The sequence below is a fragment of the Solea solea genome, chromosome 3 (genome assembly GCF_958295425.1).
Source record: "Solea solea chromosome 3, fSolSol10.1, whole genome shotgun sequence".
Classification (NCBI taxonomy): Eukaryota; Metazoa; Chordata; class Actinopteri; order Pleuronectiformes; family Soleidae; genus Solea; species Solea solea.
Window position 1 is genome coordinate 14,086,369 of NC_081136.1, and position 22,042 is coordinate 14,108,410.

At 37.9% G+C, this 22,042-nt stretch overlaps 2 protein-coding genes across 5 annotated transcripts; both read left to right on the forward strand.

The window, feature by feature from the left end:
• The first annotated feature begins 13 nt into the window (after nt 1–13).
• On the forward strand, nt 14–14,877 carry LOC131455979 (oxysterol-binding protein 1-like). 4 transcript variants are annotated; one of them, XM_058623918.1, is made up of 17 exons: nt 14–469; nt 1,471–1,641; nt 2,591–2,799; nt 4,357–4,525; nt 4,991–5,102; nt 5,959–6,142; nt 6,584–6,701; nt 7,686–7,740; nt 8,037–8,201; nt 9,866–10,111; nt 10,499–10,619; nt 10,938–11,041; nt 11,658–11,753; nt 12,590–12,777; nt 13,477–13,712; nt 13,833–13,871; nt 13,987–14,877. In XM_058623918.1, the coding sequence occupies exons 2-17, from the start codon at nt 1,505–1,507 to the stop codon at nt 14,127–14,129; spliced, it is 2,322 nt and encodes a 773-aa protein (XP_058479901.1). In that variant the 5' UTR covers nt 14–469; nt 1,471–1,504; the 3' UTR covers nt 14,130–14,877. The 4 variants fall into 4 exon arrangements, with proteins under 4 accessions (XP_058479901.1, XP_058479900.1, XP_058479902.1 ...); XM_058623917.1 differs by having other exon boundaries at nt 16–178; nt 7,683–7,740; XM_058623916.1 differs by having other exon boundaries at nt 18–469; nt 7,683–7,740.
• A 1,938-nt stretch (nt 14,878–16,815) lies between these two features.
• Nucleotides 16,816–21,927, forward strand: LOC131455974 (N-acyl-aromatic-L-amino acid amidohydrolase (carboxylate-forming) B-like). The gene is made up of 8 exons (XM_058623913.1): nt 16,816–16,946; nt 17,078–17,179; nt 17,277–17,519; nt 17,602–17,797; nt 17,930–18,023; nt 18,113–18,220; nt 18,444–18,556; nt 20,895–21,927. Exons 3-8 carry the CDS (start codon nt 17,281–17,283, stop codon nt 21,135–21,137), a joined length of 993 nt encoding a protein of 330 aa, XP_058479896.1. The 5' UTR covers nt 16,816–16,946; nt 17,078–17,179; nt 17,277–17,280; the 3' UTR covers nt 21,138–21,927.
• The last annotated feature ends 115 nt before the right edge of the window (nt 21,928–22,042 follow it).

Consider the following 22,042-nt stretch of genomic DNA (forward strand, 5'->3'; position numbering starts at 1 on the left):
CATCAGACATACATGTTGTACGGTTTGTGAGTGCCTTTACTATGAAAGGAGAATGACCGATCGAATCCGGTCTAACGGTGATTTTGGCTAACTTTATGCTATCAGACGATTTTAGCGGATTGCCTGTTTCTCCACGGAACTGAATAGTGTTGCACCGGGTGTAACCAACAAGCTAATGGTAAGCTAGTTAGATGTAGCCAGCTAGTCGTAGGTTCTTGTCGGCGTACGCAGATTAAGAAGACCTATATATGCACGACTACTGTGCGACACAAACGAAACACGTTGTTGTGTTTTTGTGTCACCGGTGCGACACTGCTGGAGCCGACACGTTGTTTTCATCATTAAGGTCTTGCTTGTCCTGTTACCTGGTTAGCCCCTTCAGCTAATCACAGTGGCATATGGGTGTCAAAGTTAGCTGTGACTTCACTGGGTATCTGGTTGCCTGATCTCACATTCCGGACACGTCAAGGTAAACACTTAGCCGTCTGTGAGTTTGAACGCTTAGCTAGTAAGCTAGCAGTTGTTTAGCGGTGCATTTCGTCCATATCGTTGTTATAAACATATGTACACGTAAGCTGGTAAAGTTCGAGCAAACGTATGAGCTGGCATTTCTTCTCATGTTCTCGCTATCTCCTGTTACTGTGCACACTTAGCCTTCCTGTAGCTAACGTTGGCTAGCTTCTGTTATTTAGCACTGTATTAACTTTTTCTCAGATTCGTTTTTTTGTAAATATGTGTTTTATTGTTGCATTAAAAAGATAACTGATATTTTTTCCCTAGAATACCACAATAACAGATTTCAGGATGTCTATTCATAAAATGTGTTTTTATGTTTCTTCAAAGGGCATAAATGCATCATGATCTTTTAATCACAGGACGGTCCCCCTTGTATTAAAATCTTCCCATGGTCTAAGCACTGAGTCTGTCATAAGTGAATTAGTATTGATCCAATGGTTAACCTTTGACCTGTGATACCACACAGAAAAGTCAATACAAGCCACTGTACTGATTGAGACAATCTTGAATAAAATGTTGAGTTGGTTTAGGTTGAAGATAGGAATGTGACAACTCTGTTAGTTTGCATATTATTTAAACATTTGGTTTGGGCTGTAAAATGACAAATAAACTGAATAAAAATGGATAAATCATGAGGATGTATTACAGGGTTAACTAATGATAACAAAATGTGTTGTAACATTTTGTATTGTCAAAACACGTGTTACGAATGGAATACAAAAGATACTCATTCAAAAGAGTTACCAAATGTTATGCTGTACATTAACATGTAACTTACTTATGGAACAGTTCTATAATTATAAAAATGTTGAAATTTCATAAAAACATTTTTTATATTGTAAACAATAATTCAAATGTTTTAAATTAAAATAGCCCTCCTTCCCCCCTTAACTACTCTGGAATAAATGAAAGCACAATCCTTATTTTTGCTTAACTTTGGTTCTTCTCTCCAAGGTTCCTCAAACCTGTAGCAAATTTTGGGGCTGCCATGTCGGAGCCAAAGACCCCCACTCCTACCCCAGCTGGTGACACTTACAAAGGATGGGTATTCAAATGGACAAATTACATCAAAGGTTATCAGCGGAGGTGGTTTGTCCTGAGCAATGGATTGTTGTCATACTACAGGTATACTATCCTGCATAATACAGATAAGGTCTTTATAAGGTCACCAGAGAAATCCCTCACCACTGATCTCTAGGAGCTAGTGTATAGTCACCGTTGATTCTCAATTGCTTCACCTCAGTGGATGTATTTTCTGTTGATACAATCTGTTTTTGTGAGATTAAAGCTTCGGTAACATTGCAGAATGACACAATGATGACACAGCTGCCCCAAAACAATGGGTTGGAATCGCTTGATACTTCACTATTCAATTTGCTCACCATTCAGATGGCACCAATGTGTTTATAAAATGATTGTTAATGCATCATAGTTTTTTTTTAATAATTTTTTTTAATATAATTTATTACTGATTCATACAGTATCAACTAACAGTAGTTGGGTGCACCTGCACACATATCTGTATTTCTAAGCTTTATGTATCAATAAAATAAGCAGCTCACATACACATGACTTGTTGGAGCTGCGCCTAAAACTGAGGGGCGATCGCCTGTTTTACATCTACCGGATTTTAATGGAAAATCAGTGCAGTTCCTGTACCCATTCTTTTGCACTGTGTGTTCTTTTGCACCAGTGTGTGCAGTTGGCACTGCACACACTGCTGCCCTTAGTAAGTCATCTGCCATGTTTGAAGCCTGTCAAGTGAACCGACAGATATTCCATTAACAGAAAAACAGACCAACATCCCTATTGTTTTCTATCCTTAACAATGTCAAAGTCAGCACTCCACAGTAAATCACTTGCCGAAGCCTGTCAAGCCTGCAATTAATAGTCGGACAGACGGACACCATTGTGACACCAGTGCGATGGACTGCAATTACTGATTTCTTCTAAAAAAATTGCCCCATGCTGTAATGATAGATTTCTCTGTATTGATTCATAAACATTCAAGAGAGAATTTTGATGCATCTAAGATTTGTGTTTCACGTTTCACAAATTCCTCTGTTTTTTTCAGGACCCAGGCAGAGATGGGCCACACGTGTCGGGGCACAATCAACCTGGCCACAGCAACTATCACTGTGGACGATGCCTGCAACTTTGTCATCTCCAATGGAGGAGCACAAACATATCACCTAAAGGCCAGCTGTGAGGTGGAACGGCAGCGCTGGATCACCGCGCTTGAGCTGGCCAAAGCAAAAGCAGCACGCATGCAGGCTGAGTCAGGTAAAATATGTGGACATGCAAAAGGATGAGATGAGATTAAATACACTTTTGTTGATTTCCCCCGTAGAGGAAATTCAAACTGACACAGCAGTAGAAAGGGTAGCACCAAAAAGTGCTGCCTTCTGCCCGTGGGAGATGTTGGTGTTTTAACACCCACGCTTTTGAGATAAAAGCGTTTGAGATAGTGGTGAGGGGGGTTCAACACCCACACTTTTTCTGCAGTTTTTCTGCAGTTTTGCACAAATGCCTCACTACAGTCGCTCCGTTTCTGCGCTCGCTGTGGCTGCCTCCTCTCCTGTTGTTGCCTCAAACATGACACCGGCTGATGATTGGCTTTTCTGCCTTAAGTTCCACCTACATATGGAAGCCCAAAGTTGTCAATATTGATAATAAAATATAAGACATTATTTTATTATCATATCAACAAGGTGTGTTAAATATCTATGTGAAATAATTGAGAAAATTGTTTAAACCCAATTAAGCATTCATTTTCACTGAATTTTTATTTTATTAGTCATGTTTGTTCCAATTTTATTAAGTCCGTTTTTATTTCTGTTAAAATTCTAACAGTATTGTATTTTTGAATTAATAAAAAAAAAGTAGCATTTTTATTTCAGTGACCTCTGACATTTGGCATGTGGCTTAAACTTATAACAGACTGTTTGTATATTTTTTAAAGGGTTCGCCTCTGGAAAACATTTTATCTAATATGCTATAATGCTTTGGGGGAAACCCCAATTACATCACAGAAAAAATATAGAGAGGTACAGTATATATGGAGTATCGCCATTCAGCTAAAAAATATCGAGTTATGACTTTTAGTCTATATCGCCCAGCCCTAGCTGTCCGGTAATAAAATTGGACACTGTGCTTTAAAAGAGGTTATTTCAGAGTTAGACAAGAAACGGCGTAACCACGCAGGACGTCACCTCATATTAAGACATTGTATGAAATGTGACAAATTTGTCTACATTCTGGTAGAAAATGAAGTAGGAAAGTTCCAATTTGTGAACTGAAGAGCAAGTTGAAGAGATTTTTCTTTTTTTTGAACAGTTGAACGACCTCTCTCTAGCGTGTGATGTCATCCACTCTAAAAGTGAACTTTGCTCTCAGTACCCACCAATATAAAATTCTGGATTTGGCTGAAAATTCCATGGATTTTGAACTGGCTGTGAGAAAGGTCATGAGCAAGCTGAAATGAAGGATACAAGTCCCACTTTTTGTGAATGTTTGAAGTTTGAATGAAGTTTGTACATTGATATGTGTTTCAATGGAGTTTATGTTGAAGTATGTGAAACTAGTTAATGGACAAAAAAGTAAAAATAAAAATTGTCGAAATGTTGTATACAGTAACAGTACACATTGTACAATGAATAAAGGTGACAGTATGTGTAGTTTTTCTTGTCAGTGCAGTATGTGCATTATCTGTCATTTGAGATTAGAAGAACAGGCAGAGGAAAATTGTATTAAATGTTTTTGGTCTTTGAATCTTTTAAAAAAAGAAAGCAGATTTTCTTTTTTAAAGTCCTCTTCTGTTTCTTCCTTTCTTGTCAATAGATGACTCTGGTGATGACTTTTCACCATCATCTGCACCTGCGGCCCCGGGACCAGGTGGGAGTTCACAGAACTCTGAGGTCCAGTCTGCTCTCAGAACACTAGGCAGCAAGGTGGAGGATCTCAGCACATGCAATGATCTGATCTCAAAGCATGGCTCTGCCCTCCAGAGGTCTGCCATCCACACACTGTTTCTGTGTTCTTGCTTTAGTTCTCAGGCCAAAGGTTCCCCACATCTCTATTGTGTGAAAATAAAAGTGAAAATTCCAAGAATAAATCCTTCCAAGACACATCAGGATTAAAGATGTAAAGATAACTAATTGTTGGTTTAGGTGTGGTCTGAAAACACTTGAAATATGTAGATAAACATACAGAAAAACAAAACAAAACATTTACAGATAAATGAGTCATACAATGTTTGGTTTTTTTTTAAACACAGTGACGCAGGTAAGTTAATTGTTTGTCAAGGTGTGGTGTTGCACGTAAAAGAATGATGTAGATAACCAGTTGAACAAACAAGACAACGCAAGTTCTAATAATAAATCCACCTATTCACATGCTCATGATCTTTAACACTGCAACCAAACATCGATTATTTTTTGTTCTTACAGCTGATTCCTGTTCATTTTTATTTCAGGTCTTTATCAGAACTGGACAATTTGCGTCTGACTGGAGAGGCTGGGGATAAGATTCGTCAGGTCACAGAGAGGGCCACGCTGTTCCGCATCACCTCTAATGCTATGATTAATGCAAGTGTCACCTCCTGCTCTCTTAATTTATTTATATTAAGTTTGTATTGTTGATGTTTAACAATGTATCAGTGAAAGTGGCCCTGCAAACGAGCTGTAATACCAGTTAACAACATTGGAGATCATTTGTTGCCAGGAAGTGTCCGAAACATGGAAACAAGGAGGCGTACTTACACATGCTGTTACACTGTTGTCATGTGCACACATGCTAATAGTCCCACCATCTGTTCTAATTTTATAAGCATTGATCCTACATTGACAACATGTACAAGAGGTAATATAAAGCATTAACTACCCATAGCGGCAGCTTACTGTTTCAATTTCATGTTCAAAAAACACCATTTGTCCCCAGGGAGCAATTCAGTGCACATAAAGCAGTTGTCAGCAAACACAAAACGGTCAACTAATTTAAGTCAAAATAAAACATATGTGTTTGACTAACTTCTCTGGTAACCCAGGTGTTTTAGAGTTGTGTTTGAGCAAGGTTTGTAGGTAGCAAATGAAAATAGAAATTTTGAATAATTTGTTATCAATGGAGCCACCATTTCAGTTTAAAATGTTTCATTAAACTCTGATGACGTATGATAATTTTATGACTTAAAGGGGCTTTATGTAGGATATGCCATTATAGTTTAAGACATTTTCCTGGTAGTTTATCAGTAATACATTTTTTCATACAGCTCCTTCAATACAGTGGTTTTTTACATGTAGTACATGATTTACCTTTTACATGAAGATATACATGTCCCCTGGAAGGATGTTGTTTGAGCCCCAAGAATCCAAACTTCATATAGGCCAAATCAACTGGGGTTTCAGGGCTTCTAGTAAACTGTTGTTTGGTTGTTTTGCTCCTCAGGCTTGCCGAGATTTTCTGGCTCTCGCTCAGGCTCACAGTAAGCGATGGCAGAAGGCCCTGCAGGCTGAACGTGAGCAGAGAATGAGGCTGGAGGAGACTTTGGAGCAACTGGCCAAACAGCACAATCACCTTGAAAGAGCTTTCAGAGGGGCTGCACAGACTAATGCTACAGCGGACAATAAAAGTAAGATGGGACTCTGACCTTAATGCTGATCAACTCACAAATTACAGTTCCTAACTCCTATTTCTTCCCACCTTCCCATTTTACATGCTAGTATCATTCAGTTATTTATTGCTTTTATATATGTGTTTATGTATATATGTATATACATATGTGTATATATGTATGTGTATTTGTATATATATATATATAAATATGATCATGCTTTTTTTATACATTATTGTAAGAATGATAGAATTTAAATTTATATATTTGCACACATAGCAATCTCACAATATTTAGGCTTTTTGATGCGAGAAAGTGGTAATGTGAGTAGTGATTTTGATTTAAAAAGAATGCAACAATAGAAATGTAATAATGCATACAAGTTATGAAAAAAGAACAGACAACTTTGACAATTTGCTAGAAGTATTAAATGGAAAATAATTATTGTTTCCTGGAAAGGTGCTGTCGGGCCGAGAAAAGGTGAGGCCAGCGATGAGGATGATGACAATGAATTCTTTGATGCCATGGAGGAAGCGCCTGAGTTTATCACTGTACCTGCAGACCTGCAATTCCACAAGTTAGTGTCATCTCTTTTGACAGACATGTTTGTAGAGGAAGAAATATTTAAAAATGTGATTTCCCTTCTTTTTATTTATGTCACCCAGTTCCTCGTATGACAGGAAATCATGGGGTATATTCAAAGTCACACGCTTTGATTCCTGTCAACAGTATGCATTGTGCAGTAAGGCTGAACATTTTGGAAAGATTATCAAAATGCAATTGTTCTCACTGCTACTGCTGCAATGGATTTGATTTGTGTGTGTGTTTTTTTAAAGTCGGCGTCATTGTAGTATTCACTGCGTAATCGAAATGTGGTGTTACATTGCCACAATACCATCAAAACACTGTTAAAACTACAGGACCAGTGTGTAGCATCTAAAACATGTAATACATGTAAAACATTCATATGCAGAGCACTGTGTAGAATTTAGGGGCAAAAATATATTTGAAGTCATGTTTTTTTTTTTCTATTTAATTATGACCTGAAAATTAAGTACGGTTGTGTTTTTTTTTCTTTTTTCTTTTTGTTTTTTAACCTTCCTGCCCTTGTAGTTAGTATCCATTTAACACCACTAACTAACTAAGCTGCATATTGCAACCCACTGAATCCTGGTATAAGGTGACAGACTCCATGGAAGGTAACAAAAACACAACTGTTATTAATAATAAAAATTTTGTATTACATTTCTGTCGGTTGACCCCCACCCTAAAAAAAATTCTACATGTTAGAATTTTAACTCTGTCAAATAATGCAAGGTTGAGAACTGAAGCATATGAACAGTTAACAAGATGTATTGTTTATTATTTGCATAAAACACAGAACTATCAGAAATAGAACAATTACATTGCGTCCTGTGCGATTTGAAAGCGATTAGTGTGTGGACTCTGAATTATGTATTCATATGTCCTAGTATCTTGAATATCTTTAATATTATGGTCCGTTTAACTGAATCCATCAGACACTGTCAGAATCTCTTTGTTTTTCAATCTTTTACAGAAGATCCAGCAGTAATATCAGCGGTTTCAACAGTGAAATGTGTCCTGATGATCAGTCGGTATGTGTCAAAGAAGCTGTATTTTTCTTCCCATTATAATGTTAAATTGAAGGGCTAAACTTGAAGAATAGCCAGTATGTGGCTGCCTTGACAAAGAACTCCCATTTTACTTTTGCTTGTTAAGTTGCTTATGTGAACAAAACACACTGTTGTTGTTTTTTGTAAAGCTGCAGTCAAATTAATATCAAAGGAGTGATTGTGCTATAGCACAATACAAACATTTTCAGACTGACTCATTTAAAATAACTGTGAATGTTTGTAATTGGTTGGCTTGGCTTTCTGCCTTTTTTTTTTAGCTTAATGACGAGCCTCTTGCGATGAACCAGGAGTCCCCCTCCCAGGAGATGGTGCCCCTGAAGAAGAGGCGAATGCGCATCCCAGACAAACCCAATTATTCTCTCAACCTGTGGAGTATCATGAAGAACTGCATCGGCAAAGAACTGTCTAAGATCCCAATGCCTGTGAGTAAAACTGTGACTCTTACTAACTTCTACTGGAACGTACTGGATTTCTGTTTGCTGACTCAGCAATCCTCAATAAGTTTCACCTCCTCTTCTTTCTATTGGCTGCTATTTTAATGTCTTTGTTTTGTTGTTAAGTATTCAAACTAACAATGTAAACACAAATTAAAGGTCAGACTGTTGGCACCTGTGTGGGCCTATCATGTGGGTTGATCACAAAACCATTTATCTTCAAGTCTGCAATACTGGCTCAACAACAAGCTTTGTCGTCACATGTAGTGTGAGTCACCACGTTATGTTTAGACATTTTGAAAAACTTGAGTTGACATCCGTCTGTCTTAAGACCAAGAACAAATAAACCAGACATTATTGTCACTGCTTCCTTTATGCTTTTTATTACAGATCAGGAATGACAGTGCAGAAACTTGTTTCATTTTGAAGCCATCAGAAGGCTTTGACAAGTTGAGTTATACACTCTCAAATTTCAACATTACAGTGTTTACTGGTGAAAATTCAAGTAATATATATAATTTTTTCGTGTTAATTATTTTTCAACAATTGCTATAGGCCTTATGATATACACGAAAAAAAAAATCAAATACTGATATTGATATCAGCCTCAAAAAGCCAAGTATTGCGTTGAACTTAAATTAAAAATGAATTAAATTTGAATTTTTCAGATTGTCCACCTAACAAAAAAAAAGATACTCTGCAACAATCCAGTGACTGGCTATCACCCCTCTAAAAGAGTTTCTGTGGCAAAAGAGCCGTATCTATTGTCCTATGTGCTCTAAAGCGTAGGTCAGTAGTCTTTATGCATTTCTAGTTATAACAATGTGATAATCATAAAACACCTTTTAAAGTTTAAAATAGCAAATTAACTATATAAAGTTAGAAGATCTACAGTACTGTGCAAAGGTTTTAAGGCACCACCAGCTTTGCTGTAATTATGTCTGTCAAATTCTGTGAAATACTTGACACTTAGAAGCTGTTTTATTTCTTAAAAACATGTCATTTCAAAACTGCATGCATGTTTGCCGCATTTGTAATTTGTCATATTAAACCAAACCAGTGAAAACAGTTTCAAATAATCCATGTAGTTTAGGACAATGCAATAATTTGAAATAATAATTGACTAATTAAAATAAGTAGATGACTAAAATCAATTAAAAATACTGCTGCAATAATCTTGACATTATAAAATGAATGTGTGTTGGACTGACTCTGTCTTTAAACAGTGTTGATATTTATAAATTGTAAGAATATTTGTAAGAGGAAACCTATTGGGACAAACTTGTGTGAAACTGCTTGAGAAAACGGATGAAAGCAATTCTTGAAATAGTTTCAACATGGTCCACTATAGAGCCAGCAGGTGGCAGACTTGGCTTTAGGTGAGTGCAGTGCAGTTGGTCTGACTGACAGGGAGGTACTGTAAAAATCCGTTATCAGGTTTACAGCAGAATGAGTGTTGGTAAATCAAATAAAAAATGTAATTGTAAAAGCAGTGTTTTACTATTTGACTGATACGGCATTAAATCACTTAACGTAACATTTTTTTCTTTTGAACATTTATTTAATACTTTAAAGAAGCATGTCTGTTTTTTTAACGAAATGTCATGGCCACTTAAAAATACACAGACTTGAAATGTTTCTGATTTCTGTAGGTAAACTTCAACGAGCCCATCTCAATGCTGCAGCGGTTGTCAGAGGACCTTGAGTACCATGAGCTGCTGGACAAAGCTGCCAAATGCCACAGCTCCCTGGAGCAGATGTGCTACGTGGCAGCCTTCTCCGTGTCCTCATACTCGACCACCGTCTACCGCACGGGCAAACCATTCAATCCTCTGCTGGGAGAGACGTATGAGCTTGACCGCCAGAGAGAGAGTGGCTACCGCTCCCTCTGTGAGCAGGTGGGAGGAAAAAAGAAAATTGAAGGTCCTCCAACTGGGAGGTTAAACTTGAACAAGTAGGATGACTTCAAAAATCCCAATTACTTAGCATTAGGCAAGCTTTCTCCTTCTTTTTACGACTGGTTTTACATGGGATTGTGTCAGTGAATGATACATACGTATATTTCCACTGCTTGATAAACAAGAAGTTTTTTTTTTGTTTATTTATCAATTTCTGAGAACAAAACTACATACCAATTGGCCAATTAATAAATATGAATAAGCATAATAATAATGCCAAATATAAAAGAAATGGCAAATATAGAATAATTGGTGTACCGCTAGTCTTCATTGTGAAACTACTACACTCATATTGTCTATGCCTCATAGTCTGTACCTTTTTCCCAGGTGAGTCACCATCCACCTGCAGCAGCACATCATGTGATTTCTGATCGAGGATGGACTCTGAGGCAGGAAATCACTGTTGCCAGCAAGTTCAGGGGAAAATATCTCTCCATAATGCCTTTAGGTAAGAGTTGTTCAGAGTCAAAGCATCTCAAGCATGCCATGCGGTTTGATGGTGACGTCTATTTAGGGTGTGATGGGGACATTGCGGGCATTTCCCGATGGAGAGACAAAAGTAGTGAACAAAACAGTGTACTCATTACTCTGTGAACAGCTCAAGCTCAAGGAATTCATCTGTCACACCTCAGCTTATGAGAATGTTGCCTGTCAGAGGTTTATAATAACAAATCATGGACTTGTTCTTTTTTTTTTTTAGGTGAGGGATTTTTAAATATTCGTCTTCACTTCCTCTCTCTCTCTCTCTCTCCCTATCTCTATGCAGGCACAATTCATGCAGAGTTCGAAAAAGGCAACCATCACTACACATGGAAGAAAGTTACCACCACAGTTCACAACATCATTGTTGGAAAATTGTGGATTGACCAGGTGAGAAAGAAAGGGCTCATACTGTCTAAGGCTTTGTATTGAGCAGGAAATTCAGTCAAACACAAACAACCATGTGATAGTTGGTGGATTTCCAAAGAGGTCATCAACAATGAGGAATAGGGCTGGGTATTTTTCAACATCCTTAATGATTTGATACCAAGGCCACGATAGGATATGTATTATGATTTTTTGAATCATGTTCATATTCTGTACTACAAGCATGACTTAAACCATCATTCAACACATAACACATTCATATTTTTTCCATCTCAGCTACATGGCTAATTCATGCTTTTGCAATAAATAGACAGGTTTATGGAATAATAATGGGCTGTTTAATTTTTAGGATATATTTCAGGAAAAACAAAGTTAAGTCGCCATTTAAGAAAGCCTTTAAATCCACTGAAAAGTGCACTTTTCTATCAGCAATGACCTACAAATATCTCACACCACATCATATTGTCCCCCATTTTTCACCCCAACTGGTCGAGGCAGAGGGCTATGTAGATAATGTATGTTATGATTTGGCGCTATATAAATACAATTGAATTGAATAAAAATTTCACCCCAAATTTCATTTGAATTTTTTTAAACATGCTTTCTGTTTCCCTTTTAGTCAGGAGAGATTGATGTTGTGAATCACACCACTGGAGACCGCTGCCATCTGAAGTTTGCTCCTTACAGCTATTTTTCCAGAGATGTAGCCAGAAAGGTGAGAAAATTAACTTTGTTGAAGTTTTCACAGATCCTACATACAACCTTTGTTAATTCTACTCCACAAACCACCTCTTTATTGTTGCAAAGCCAGGTTTCATGCTTCATTTCATTGTTACTGTTCCTCTTTGATTAAATCTTTCAGTACTTCCTCTTCTGTAAGTCTGTAATTGTTTCCTTGTGTCGTTGAAGACATTTCCTTATATGACAATTAAGATATACCCTGAATTATTGTAGGGTGAGATGATATAAGATAAGCCGTTATTATCTCACTTAAGAAGATTTTGTCCGTGGTATTTGAGACAATTATCTTTAGACGATTATCTTATACAATCTGTACCTACATGAAACCTGCATAAACCTTGTCAGTGTCAAATATTGCAGATTACCCTCACTGAGATATTGCACATTCCACAAGAAATGGCTAATTATTACCTTAACATAACCCAAGTATCATACTTTATTCCCACAAGACCAGTGGGGTTGTGTTTTATCTGCATTCACTCCATGTCTCTGCAATGTTTTAATCAGCTTCAGCTCTGTTCACTGAACATGCACATTTCTTCTTCATTTGTTGTATTTAATACAGCAGCGTCATTTCTAGTACAACTCTTAAGAAGCGCATTCATTTTTAGGCAGTTTGTGTGGTCACAGGTCACAAATGCTTTTTGTGAACTTTAGCACTCAGTACTTTACTTCATCTTACTTGATGAAGTCATCTGACTTGATTTTATCTTATTATGGAGTTTGAATGAGGGACTGAAAAACAGAGTATGAGGAAAACATTAATGGCGAGGGAGCCGGGGGTTTAAAACATTTGTTAACCACTTTTAGGTGACAGGAGTGGTGATGGACAAAGACGGCAAGGCTCACTATGTGCTGTCTGGGACATGGGATGAGAAGATGGAATTCTCCAGAGTGATGCAGAGCAGCCGAGGTGGAGAGAACGGAACTGAGGGAAAACAAAAGACTGTTTACCAAACACTGAAAGCCAGAGAAGTGTGGAGGAGGAACTCTCTTCCGTAAGTATGACTACGTGGCAAGGTGTAATGAACCCTGTATGTGAGTTTAACCACTAAATCAGTTTAACCTTTCATTACTCTGACATGCATTATGTACCTGTACATCATTGATTACCAAGAACCAGTTTTTAAACACATAATTAGCACCATCAAAAAGCTTTTAATCAACTCGTTGAAGCTAGTATGTCTCTTTCTTTTGTGACAGTTTAAAAATCCACTCAAGTGAGCAATTTAATGTTATCAATACTGTTTATATATAAGTCTCCCTGTTTATATTAAATTACACATTATTAGCGAGGACTTATTGTTCTTTGTATTATTGTATTTCTGTTTCTTTTGTAAGTCCATATTCTCACTGATTATTTAAAGATTTAAATTGAAAATGTCAGGTGAGAAGTTCATTTAATAGACGTGAACAACATACCTTCTCAGTCTTTTTTGAAGCAGAGAATGAAATAATTTGAATCATCCATAGATTGTAACTTTTGCAACTAGTGGAGTCGTCACCTAGTGGCTAATTGCTACTTCTGTCCTAATTGCTTGGCTTTACTTTACAAACCAGAAGACTATCTCCATTTTTGTATTTCTGGTCTATGGCATCATTAAATCCGGAGCGCAGTATATCACAGGGTTTGTAAAATATGTTGGAACACACACACTAGTTAAATCCCTCTGTTGTCTATCTTTGTACATCTCTAGTGAGAGTGCAGAGACCATGTACTACTTCACTGCTCTGGCCCTGACCCTAAATGAGCCTGAGGAGAGTGTGGCCCCCACTGACAGCCGGCGAAGGCCCGACCAGCGTCTGATGGAGGATGGTCGCTGGGATGAGGCCAACACTGAGAAGCAGCGGCTGGAGGAGAAGCAGCGCAGCGTCCGACGAGAAAGGGAGAGGGAGGCCGCCAGCCAGCGCACCTCCAGCCAATCAGAAGAAGGTTAGTCAAGTGTGTGTTAATGTTTAATTTTTTTGTATTCCTCTATACCTTGTATGGGGCTTAATTTTGGAATCAAGGGGTAAAAAAAAATCTCTGTGATCCCCTTCTCTCTTCCAAAAGCTGTCGATGAGGATTCTTTTACTGATCCCTCCTTAAAAAGCAAGTATTCCTCTTTTTGTCTCTCACAGGCTTCTAGCTTTCATTTCTGTTCTAATCATCTGTCTTGATCGCTTTCTTTGAACTTTTTCTGCAACCAATTTATCCTCTCTTTCAGGTGCACCTCATGACAATTATCAGGCGCTTTGGTTTGAACGCTGTGAGGACCAGATCACAGGTGAGCAAGTCCATCTCTATAAGGGAGGCTACTGGGAAACTAAGGACCATGGGACCTGGGAGGGATGCCCAGACATATTTTGACCTCTGTGTTAAATGGAAAGTGCCCCGAAGAGACTGAGCCAACAAAGCTGCCTGGTGGCCTGCTTGTACCCCCCATGTGGACAGCTGTTTTCCTCCACTGGCTCTCTGTTCTAAGAGATCTCCAGAATTGTCACTGCTGTCTCACCCAGAGGGAGCACGGTTTCCTCTGGCTTCTCCTCGAGTCTTAGCGTCTACCCCTTTGTTGCTGTCACACATCAGAGACGGCTCGAGTGCAACTATATTTGGTGCTGCTTTGACTCGGGCCAGGCTGGACACAAAGGGGAGGATATAAAATGGGCAGTGCTTCCAAATCTGTAGTAGATCAATCTTAGTTTCTCTCTGCTGAAATCTGTTCAGTCTCTCGGCTCCGGAGTGGAAGAGGTTTCATGCTGAAAAAACTCCCTGTGAAATGAAATAATGTAGTGTACCTGTTTTCATCCTCAGCATTGTGTGCTTTGTGAATAACTCTAAAAAAAAAAAAGTGGGTAAAACCTGGGTAATATATAGATTTATATACAGTATAAATATGATTTAAATAATTTCATTCAAATGTCAACTGGTGGCCTTCAACATGTTAGCAAAGATTCCTTGTTTATCTCTTTGATTTAGTGTCTTAAAGTAATGAAGTAAAGGTTCTAGTGTGCTTGTGTGTATGACTGCGTATCTGTTCTTCCATCACTTTATACCTCTGCTACTTTGCAGGTAAATAAAAAGGAAAAATGGTTAGTCCAAATACCAGTTGACCCTTTATACTGTCATGTGTTCATTGTTTTTGTTTGTTTTTTAACCAAGGCCTAAAGGAAATTATAGTGATGCAAATTCTGATGTGGGTACAAGGCTTAAATACACTTTCTGTTCACCATAGAAACAAGCAACCTGCAGTCACCCTCATTTACATCACATCTGAGGAGATGCAATGCTCACATTTATTGCAACTATGACACAACTTTGAAGAAAAACCTAGGAAAAGACTACAAAGCTGTGAGGTGGCAAAATTTTTTCAAATTAGTGACGTTTTATCCAATAGTTCACAGCAGTTCACAGCACTAGCATAGTATTTAGCCATTTCGCAAATAAAATGACAACTAAGTTACATGATGACAGTAAAAAAAAAAATATATATATATTTTTTAAGTGTTGAATACTTGCTGTGATATTTTTTGTGACAGTATCGAATGAATGAGCAAAGAAAACAAAATGTAAATGCAGTGGTGAAAGTAAATGTCACATGTATTTGCTGAAGAATTCATACATATATGCAAGTACATTTTGACACCAAAACATGGGATATTATGTGTGTACAATTCCTGATTCTGTTTGTAAGTGTACTTAAATATGAAGAATAAAGAAACACAGAATTGAAAAGAATTGCAACTATGATTTTATAAATGTATAGAATTTCATATTATGGTATTGATAACTGTATTTTCATTATTAGAAGGTCTTTTAATTTTTTCTGGGGAAAAAGGGAGTTTCCATATTTGACACAGACGGGACACATGACAATGTTAAGCATTTTGTATTAAAAGAAAAACAATCTGTAATAAACACATTCTTTGCTGTCAAAATTAGCTTCCTCATATTGTTCCTAATTCAACTTTTTACAATATTGATTGAAGATGAAAGCTTTGTCAAAACAAGTGAAATCTGAACCTCCAGACCTCTAAAATGTCTGAAATGACCATTTATAATTCTATAATGAAATTGTCTTTAATATCAGTATATATCAGTATAACAATAGTGTACATATATATACATATGTATACATGTATGTATATATATATATATATATATATATATATATATATATATATATATATATATATATATATATGAAAATCAGGAAATCTGGGGTTTGGCAAGGTTATTAACCAATATGTCTGTTATCCTTATTCCAGGTGTTTGTGCATGTTCTGCATCTGCTGAGAACATGTAGCATAAAGATTCAAAGGTGTTTTTGAAGTAGTTTCAAAACAATGCTGTAGTTTGTTAACCCAGTTTGCCCTCAAAAGCACTTACAAGTTTTATTTCATCATTGTGGTTGTATCTTAATCATTGTAGTGATCCTCTGGTTTTTCATGTATTTGGTCAATACTCTTTGAATTGTTTTTAATGTATACTTGATGAAGATGTAAATATATCTGCTAAACATTACTATTTTTCCTTTTTGCATTTAGCCCAAAGCACCCCTATGCAGTGTATCCTCAAATGACTTTTGAAAACACTGAAGTCTCTTTAATACAATTTTCGTATGTTTTAAAGAAAAAAAAATTATATCCACAGATTTACCAATATAGTTATGGACCTTTAAAATCTAATATCAGTGAGGCTACTGTAAAAATATGAGGGAAACGACATAATTGAAGATAAAAAAAGAATTGTAACTCAGCCATTTTCACCTTTCCTTCACTGTGTTGAAATCACACCAGCTGTTTCCAAAGATAGAAGCTGCTTGTCTCACTGTAAAAATCACAGGCGCCTCTCCTGCTGTGTCATGCCAGGAGAATCATTTTTTGCCAACTTTCTGAAAGGCAGACCGGAACCTACCATCCTATACATAGGGCAGAGAGAGAGTTGAGGGAAGTTGGGGAGGGGCTTATGGTCCAGCTGACCTCACAGCTGTTGGGAGCAGAGGAAGCCACCGATGCACCACATCACACTCGGGGCACACCCTGCTGAAGATACTCTGTAGTACCATGCAACGCCGAGTGGACAAGAGGTGGTAAAGTAGAGGCACGGCAAGAGTTTTCATAACGGGCAGCTACAGACTGTACAGCGAGAGATGGAACTGCTGAATCAGTGAAACTGCATGAGAAGGTGGGAGAAGTGTAATAGCCAGGGTGGGTTGGGTAAGATGTACAGTGTGATGCTATGTCACTCTTAATTTCTTACTTGTGAATGTGGAGCTGACAGCCCCACTTTTCTTTCTCTCTTTTTTTTTCCCTCAGTTCAAAGACTTAAAACAGACCGTGCTGTGTTAGAGTTCACTCCTTTTGCAGGGTTTAAAGCCACAGCTGCCCCTTTACAGCTCAGCAAGCCAGAAAAATTAGGTAAGTCTTCACAATTCAATGTCTCCACTTTGTGTTATAGTTTTATCCACAATGTACACAGTGAATAGTGTAACTAATGTAACTCAACCCTACTCAGCCAGATGGAGGAAGACAAGGTGGCGTGTTTACCAAGGTTGTCCCGCGTCGCTGTGTGTGGCGGTACGCATGGCAACGAGCTGTCTGGGGTGTACTTGGTGAGAGAGCTGCTGAAGGCGAAGAAGAAAGTGATGGAGGAGAAGGAGCCAGTGCTGATGGTGCTGTCGAACCCCCGGGCCATGCAGCAGTGCAGCAGATACATAGACACAGACCTGAACCGTTGCTTCACCCAAGCCACCCTCAAGTAAGGAGATGATGAGAGGTGAGGATGCTGTGTGACAGCTGTGGCAGATAATCAGCTAATGTTGTGTCCCTCTGTCTCTCAGTGGTCCCACATCAGACTTGGCCCCCTATGAGATAAGCAGGTCCCGACAACTGAATGTGATGTTGGGTCCCAAAGGCAGTCCTGAGGCAGTGGATCTCATTTGTGACCTCCACAACACCACTGCCAACATGGGCCTGTGCCTCATCACATACTCTGACAGTGATTGGATTTGCCTGCACATATTCAGACACCTACAGGCAAGTTAAAATTTCATCATTTACACAAAGGTCCAGTCAGCTCCCCTGTTTTTTAGAAACTTCCCAAAGTTGGTTGCATCAAAATAGTCGCAATGCTAGAAATTTAAAATGCATGTGACTTGTCTTTTCCAGAGGCAGATGCCCGATGTACCAATGAGGTACATCAATTTTGACGTCTCGCATAAAGAATCATATTCCCTTGATTCAGTTGGAAAACATGGTTTTGGTAAGATTGAAGTTTCTATTACAAACTGCTTTGTAGCAGGAGAAAAGTACTTGCAATGTTTTTCATTGAATAAAATCAATTTTCTGCAGCGATGGAGATTGGCCCTCAGCCCCATGGTGTGGTGAGGTCTAACATCTATAGAGTGATGAAGGATGCAGTGCTGCACATGCTCGACTGGGTCCATTTCTTCAACTCGGGTACACTGATACTTTTACTTCGTTCTTACTCTGATACCCAACTCTAGAATGGTGCAGGCATTTCATTTTTTTTCAATCGACCACAAATCCCTAAAATATGGGATTTGTTAAATGTCTTCAAACTATTTGTATTCTGAAATATGTCACAATTTGCAAATATTAGTGTGTATCCTTTGAGCCCGTGTTGGCCTGAGGCCCACTTCAGTTCTGTTTTGATCTTCAGGGACCATTTTTGAAGGAGGATTTGTGGATGTGTTCACTGTGGTCAGACACATTGACTACCCAAGAGAAAGGGAGACTCGTAACATCATAGCAGCTATTCATCCTCAACTCCAGGTAAAGTCTGAAACATATTTTTAATGGTGGCATCTAATTTAGCAGATGTGCTTTGTTGAACTCAATTACAAGTGTGAGTCAGTTAGGACATGGACAACAAATACCTACCTGATAATAGAGTGTAAGACAGTTTTAAACACAGGTTGGTATGAGCACAAAAGAAGCAATGCCCTATTGTCCATAGAAAAATAATCTGTTTTTGTTAAAGTATGACCTTTGGAGTGAATTGTGTCTCGTAAGTAACCTCAACTGCTCAAACACTAGGATTAGTTATCACAACAGGGTGAGGCCTTATCCTGCTTCATACTGAAGTGCAATTATGATGTCAACAACATTGTTTGCATACCCTTACAAGTCTGCTCTCATTAAAAACTAGGACAGTACACAGTGCATCTAAGGTGTTTTTCTTTACCTAGCAACTACATTAGATGGAGGATTATTCATCAAATGTATTTCATTATTTACAGAGACAACAAATTAAAGTGAAAAGGTTTTGCGCTTACAATGTTTGTATTCAGTGAAAACACTTGAGGGTCTTTTACTCAGTGTACAGCAGGTCAGTTGTACAGTAATGTTAAAGCAGTGACTAATGTGTCCCTAAAAGCAACTGAACGTTGTTGCTATTGCTGTATGTTAACAGAACAGTATGAACTGATAATAATGTGAAACTAATGCAAGAGAGAAGGAGTGATCACTTAGGTCACAGGAGTGGTTACAGGTGGATCTATTAAACGGTATGCCATAATTGCACCCTTGTAAGAGAGATTTGGCAGCGTCGACTGGCATGACAAGCTGTCTTTCTATAAATAACCAGCATCGTGATCGCAATGACGTTTCTGTACGAAACTGTCTCTCAGGTGACAATTGAGATGTTTACTTCCGTACCTTAGCAGCATTTGGCATGATAACTTGTACATCAAATCCTATTTCATACTTCCAGCAACTTTGGGATAGTTAGCCACAAATTATCACTATAATTTTCTTTTCTTTTCTTATTTTATTTGGTCAGTTTTGGATGTAAACCCAACTGGAGTTAATGTTTGGTTCAGTTCAAACTTTTCTTTGGTGTTTTGTTCTGAAGGGTACAATAACTGTATAAAGAACATGATGTCCTATGAATAAATGAATACTAATATTAATGTCTCACGTTGCACAGTTCCATAACAATACTCTCTGTACATACTGCCAGAAATGATAAGCAGTGTTCTAGACATACTTGAGTGGCTGATTGTCAACATGGCTTTGTAGTGGACAGGGATGGGCCACCAACGTAGTCTTGTATTTGTGAAAATGGTGACTGGAATAGCAGCTTCTTTGTATTTCATCACTTAGGCTTCACATTGAGCACTGGAAGTGAAGTGTGCAATGTGTTGCTTTTGAAAACGGGTTTATTATCTCAGTATCTGAAAACAACAAGGGCCACATTGAGATAAATATAACTTAGACCATTATCACAACAAAATCAAATCTCAGAATAGCTGAGTAGGTAACCTTTGATCTCAAGTTTACAGCATTAAAAAATGTGAAAAAACAACAACCAACTCTTTCTAGTTCAGCTATTCCTTGGCCGCAACCCATTATGATGTTGACACAGAATGGAGAAATAGATCTACCACACACTTTAACTTGTTAGATAAAGAAACAAATGTCAGTGTTTTACAGCAACCCTTTATATTATCTTAGCTTGAAAATCAGTTTGATGGCTTACTGACTTGTAAGAGAGAGCATGGTGCCTCTTTCATTTCCTCTCTGCACTTGGACACACTGGGAATGTTGTGTCTTAATGACAGTCATCAAATTACAGCTAAAATCTGGCCCATCAAGTCTGAACGCCAGTTTTCACAGTGGATGTGTGCGTGCCGTGCATGATGGCAGCAGTGCTGCTTTTCACCCAGCTCTGTTGTTAATACTGGTAACCTGTCTGCATGCTTTACATAATTTGAAAACCATGAAAGTGTACTTTTATCTACTCCAAACACTTCTCTGCAGAGTATGAAGCCACACATCCTTCAGTCGTACAACTATTTTGATGGATGAAATGCCACAGTGCTTTTACTTTGAAACAGGAACAGGATGGGTTGTGTTTTGAGTATGGATATTGAAGCTGTGGTGAAAGATCATTTTCACTGTATAGTTTCACATGGGCAATGTGTGCCTAAATGAAAAGAGGGAAGTTCTGCAATGCAGATGTTCCTCTTTCCTACAAGTATAGTATAGGTAAGTTACTGTTATAGGTGATAGGGGCTTTGCTACTTTCAAAACCATACATACAACAGTGGAGACTGCCTTTCAAGGCCCATTTGTAGCCACTAACCCAAGGATCTGCCTTTCTCCACAGGACAGAGACTTCTGCCTGCTCCACCCAGGTGATGCCCTGTTCCAGACGTTCTCAGGAGAAACACTGAGTTACAACGGCAATGAACCTCTTTATCCTTTCTTTGTCAACGAATGTGCTTATTATGAGAAGGGCATTGCTCTCTACCTGGCGAGAAAGAGGCACGTGATGATTCCTGTGATTCGGGTGCAGACAGAGAAGGAGCAGCAAATTAACAAAGAGGGATTTGAATCAGAGGAAGAGTGAGCAAGGCCTTTTGAAACACAATGATACTGGTGTGACTTTGTGGAATAAATTGTTTTGTTTTTTAGTTGGGGTTTTTTTTTTTGGAAAAAAGAAGCTTTTATTGATAGAACAGTCAATTGTCAACACGTGGAGAATGGACAACAGTCACAGGAGATTGGGAACAAATCCACAGCCAAACAGTTTTTACATTAACACTACTGGGTTCATAGATAGAGTTTATTGTCTGTAAAGGCTGATTTTATCAAATACAATCTGACAGAGATCTCACATAGATGCGTCGTTTCACAGACATTATTCTACAGACCTTGTTGAGTGTTGTTTCGCTTCATTAATGGGTAATAATGATGTTATTTTTCTTAAAATGTGTTTAATTACAGGGATATTTTCAAGGTCAAAAAATATAAATTCACTACTAGGCATTACAGCAATATCCAGATATGTTCAGAATTGGCATTTAAAGTACATTCATAATGCAGAACAGAGATGGCTCAGTACCCTTACATTGCAGTGACTGTACTTAGTTGAAAATAGCAGTAGCAAAAAAGGAATGACAAAAATCTAAATACAGATATAAATCAAATAAATAACAAACACAACTGAATTCACAACATGGATGTGGAAACTCATTTATGAGCATGCGAGGTCAAGAAAACCAAACACAAACTGGTGAAGAAACACTATCACTGTTGAGTACATGTAACTTTGTTCTATTCTACAAAAGTCAGTCAAAACAATAATATGCATGTGACCTCAAAGGTTTCAACAAATAAATAAATGTCAATTAAGTTTTTTTTTAAAAAAAGGGTGTATTCAACGTCAAGTCTTAACCACAATAATAAAAATGACAATAATGAAAACACAAGGACAGGAATAACTTTCAGTGTCCACATTCCTAGACTGGGTCT